This window comes from Salvelinus alpinus, chromosome 26, assembly GCF_045679555.1.
Source record: "Salvelinus alpinus chromosome 26, SLU_Salpinus.1, whole genome shotgun sequence".
NCBI lineage: Eukaryota > Metazoa > Chordata > Actinopteri > Salmoniformes > Salmonidae > Salvelinus > Salvelinus alpinus.
Genome location: NC_092111.1, coordinates 47,078,292 through 47,082,102, shown reverse-complemented (window position 1 = coordinate 47,082,102; position 3,811 = coordinate 47,078,292). Strand labels below are relative to the sequence as shown.

The window sequence follows — 3,811 nt, the reverse complement described above, 5'->3', positions numbered from 1 at the left end:
CACATAGTAACACAGTACCACCACCCCTCCACATGGTAACACAGTACCACCACCCCTCCACATAGTAACACAGTATAGCCACCCCTCCACATAGTAACACAGTACCACCACCCCTCCACATAGTAACACAGTACCACCACCCCTCCACATAGTAACACAGTACCACCACCCCTCCACATAGTAACACAGTAGTACCACCCCTCCACTTAGTAACACAGTACCACCACCCCTCCACATAGTAACACATTACCACCACCCCTCCACAAAGTAACACAGTACCACCACCCCTCCACATAGTAACACAGTACCACCACCCCTCCACATAGTAACACATTACCACCACCCCTCCACATAGTAACACAGTACCACCACCCCTCCACATGGTAACACAGTACCACCACCCCTCCACATAGTAACACAGTACCACCACCCCTCCACATAATAACACAGTACCACCACCCCTCCACTTAGTAACACAGTACCACCACCCCTCCACTTAGTAACACAGTACCACCCCCCCTCCACATAGTAACACAGTACCACCACCCCTCCACATAGTAACACAGTACCACCACCCCTCCACATAGTAACACAGTACCACCACCCCTCCACATAGTAACACAGTACCACCACCCCTCCACATAGTAACACAGTACCACCACCCCTCCACATAGTAACAAAGTAACACCACCCTTCCACATAGTAACACAGTAACACCACCCCTCCACTTAGTAGTCCAAATGTCTTTGTCAGCATTTTCAAAGCTAACCCTCGCAGGCATGGTATTATCCAAAAGCACCCCATTTGGTACAACAGCAGAACTACAAAGGAAAAATTGTATCTGGAAAAGACAAACCAGGGCTTCTGTACAGCAACCCCTAACCCTACCCCTAACCCTACCCCTAACCCTACCCCTAACCCTACCCCTAACCCTAACCCCCCCTAACCCTACCCCTAACCCTACCCCTAACCCTAACCTCCCCTAACCCTAACCCTAACCCTAACCCTAACCCTAACCCTAACCCTAACCCTAACCCTAACCCTAACCCTAACCCTAACCCTAACCCTAACCCTAACCCTAACCCTAATCCTAACCCTAACCCTAACCCTAACCCTAACCCTAACCCTAACCCTAACCCTAACCCTAACCCTAACCCTAACCCTAACCCTAACCCTAACCCTAACCCTAACCCTAACCCTAACCCTAACCCTAACCCTAACCCTAACCCTAACCCTAACCCTAACCCTAACCCTAACCCTAACCCTAACCCTAACCCTAACCCTAACCCTAACCCTAACCCTAACCCTAACCCTAACCCTAACCCTAACCCTAACCCTAACCCTAACCCTAACCCTAACCCTAACCCTAACCCTAACCCTAACCCTAACCCTAACCCTAACCCTAACCCTAACCCTAACCCTAACCCTAACCCTAACCCTACCCCTAACCCCCACCCTAACCCTAACCCTAACCCTAACCCTAACCCCCCCCTAACCCTAACCCCCCTAACCCTACCCCTAACCCTAACCCCCCTAACCCTAACCCCCCCTAACCCTACCCCTAACCCAACTGATGAATGTGTTCTCAGTTCACTCTTCTTCTTTTTCCTCATCATGGATTTAACAGAGACTGAAATCTAGTACCACTGAATTCATTCCACTTCTTCTTTCCTTTTCTTGCCGCAGCTTCATGTGCTGTCTGGTCTTCCCTAGGAGGGGCGTCGACCCAGGGCGGTTAGCGTTAGGGTTTACCTGACCCATGTTGCAGTAAGACAGTCCTACCCGCAGGGGACACATTGTTGCAGTAAGATCAGATGGCCTGCTCCAGACTCTACCCTCCCTCTTCATGGGCTCAGAACATCAAGCATGCAGTGTTACCAGGGTAACCAGGGTTTAGCCTAAGAGGGTGTGGTCCGGCCAGACTTACCTCCTCTTTCTGATTTCTATAACGATAGCTGTCCCTTAATTTTGCTGCATTTGCAGCTTGTTCTGCTACTGCTGCTTTGCTAGTTAAAAGTGCCAAAGTTGGATCCACCAATGAGGTGGGGGGTAACAGTTTGAACCAACCAATCACCATGTTGGATAAGTCTATATAATCTAAAAGTATCTGAGCAGCTCCCATAAAGGATTTGTTGTCCATGCGTCCATAGTCCCCCCACACGATTATCTGGAGAAAGAAAACACAGGTATTACATACTACTTCGTAAATAGTACTAACCCTAACCCCTAGGTTGAAGAGCAATGGTGAAAAGAAGAGGATTCTAAAATCCCATAACTCTTTGCATAAATGAGGATGATTTCAATACAATGGGAACAGCTATGCTAGTTAGCAACGGCCCTGGTCCCATGACGCAGGTTGACTTTCTCAAGCTTCCTCATCGAATTATTAGCTTGTCCTAACCTGGGAATCTTCATCCTACCCTAACCCTAAAACTAACACTAACCATAGTCTCCCCACAGGATAATCTGGAGAAGAGAAAACACTGATTATGTGTTACTCAAGCTACACATAATAGACTCAAATAGACCTATAAAGGACAATTGAATATGTCAAATAGTCTATTTCACCAGTTTTGAAGAGTTACCTGTAAAACCTTCCCCTCTGGACTCTCCTCAAACTGAAGTTGCTGCTGGTAGAGGGGATCCAATGTTTTCTTAGCCAGTCTGGTTTTCTTTTTGACTATGCATTTCCCGTTGTCCATCAGATAGACTTTCACATAGGGGGCTTGAGAAACAAACAGAGAGGGCAATAAGTGCAATTCAACCACCATTTTTGCAGAATGAAAGTGACAATGTGCTTTCTGGACCTAATTGCAGTTTCCTGGGAACTTTGTGTTATATTGATAATATGATAATATTATAATAACATATCATATAATACTAGCAATAAATCATGCTCACCTGGCAGCTGCTTGTTGCCTTGTTTACCCACAAGTCCTCTGGCCCTGATGACCTCCACGTCCATACGTTCTTTCCTGTACACCTACCCCATCTAGATGTCACCTGCAGAGAACATATATATTGATATTCTAACCCAACCCTAACCGTTGTCACGCCCTGAACATAGTAAGCTGTTTTTTCTCTGTGTTGGTTGGGGTGTGATGGTGACTTGGGTGGGTTATCTAGGTGAATTTGTATGTCTATGGTGGCCTGATATGGTTCCCAATCAGAGGCAGCTGTTTATCGTTGTCTCTGATTGGGGATCATATTTAGGCAGCCATTTCCCTTTTGTGTTTGTGGGATCTTGTCTATGTTTAGTTGCCTGTCTGCACTATTTGTATAGCTTCACGTTTCGTTCGTTGATTTTGTAGTTTTTGTTAAGTGTTCATTCATAAAATTCTCTAGGATAGGGGGCAGCATTTTCACTTTTGGATGAAAAGCATACCCAAATTCAACTGCCAGCTACTCATCCCCAGAAGATAAGATATGCATATTATTAGTAGATTTGGATGGAAAACACTCTGAAGTTTCCAAAACTGTTTGAATCAAGTCTGTGAGTATAACAGAACTTATTTAGCAGGCCAAACCCCGAGGACAAACCATTCAGATTTTTCTTTTTGAGGTCACTCTCATTTCAATGGATTTTCATTGGGAATCCAGATTTCTAATTGACCTTTTTGCAGTTCCTACCGCTTCCACTGGATGTCAACAGTCTTTGGAATTTGGTTGAGGTTTTTTCCTTTGTGTAATGAAGAAGTACGGCCATCTTGAACGAGGGTCACTTGAAGTGTACTGTTTGTTAGAGGCGCGTGACCAGAAAGCTAGCTACAGTTTGTTTTAATCCTGTATTGAACACAGATCATCCCATCTT

At 45.7% G+C, this 3,811-nt stretch overlaps 1 protein-coding gene across 1 annotated transcript; it reads right to left on the bottom strand.

Moving 5' to 3' along the window:
- Positions 1–1,688: 1,688 nt before the first annotated feature.
- Positions 1,689–2,965, bottom strand: LOC139554362 (regulating synaptic membrane exocytosis protein 3-like). The gene is made up of 4 exons (XM_071367114.1): positions 2,902–2,965; positions 2,586–2,725; positions 1,928–2,167; positions 1,689–1,709 (listed from the first exon to the last, which is right to left on the bottom strand). The coding sequence occupies exons 1-4, from the start codon at positions 2,963–2,965 to the stop codon at positions 1,689–1,691; spliced, it is 465 nt and encodes a 154-aa protein (XP_071223215.1).
- Between the last annotated feature and the right edge of the window lie 846 nt (positions 2,966–3,811).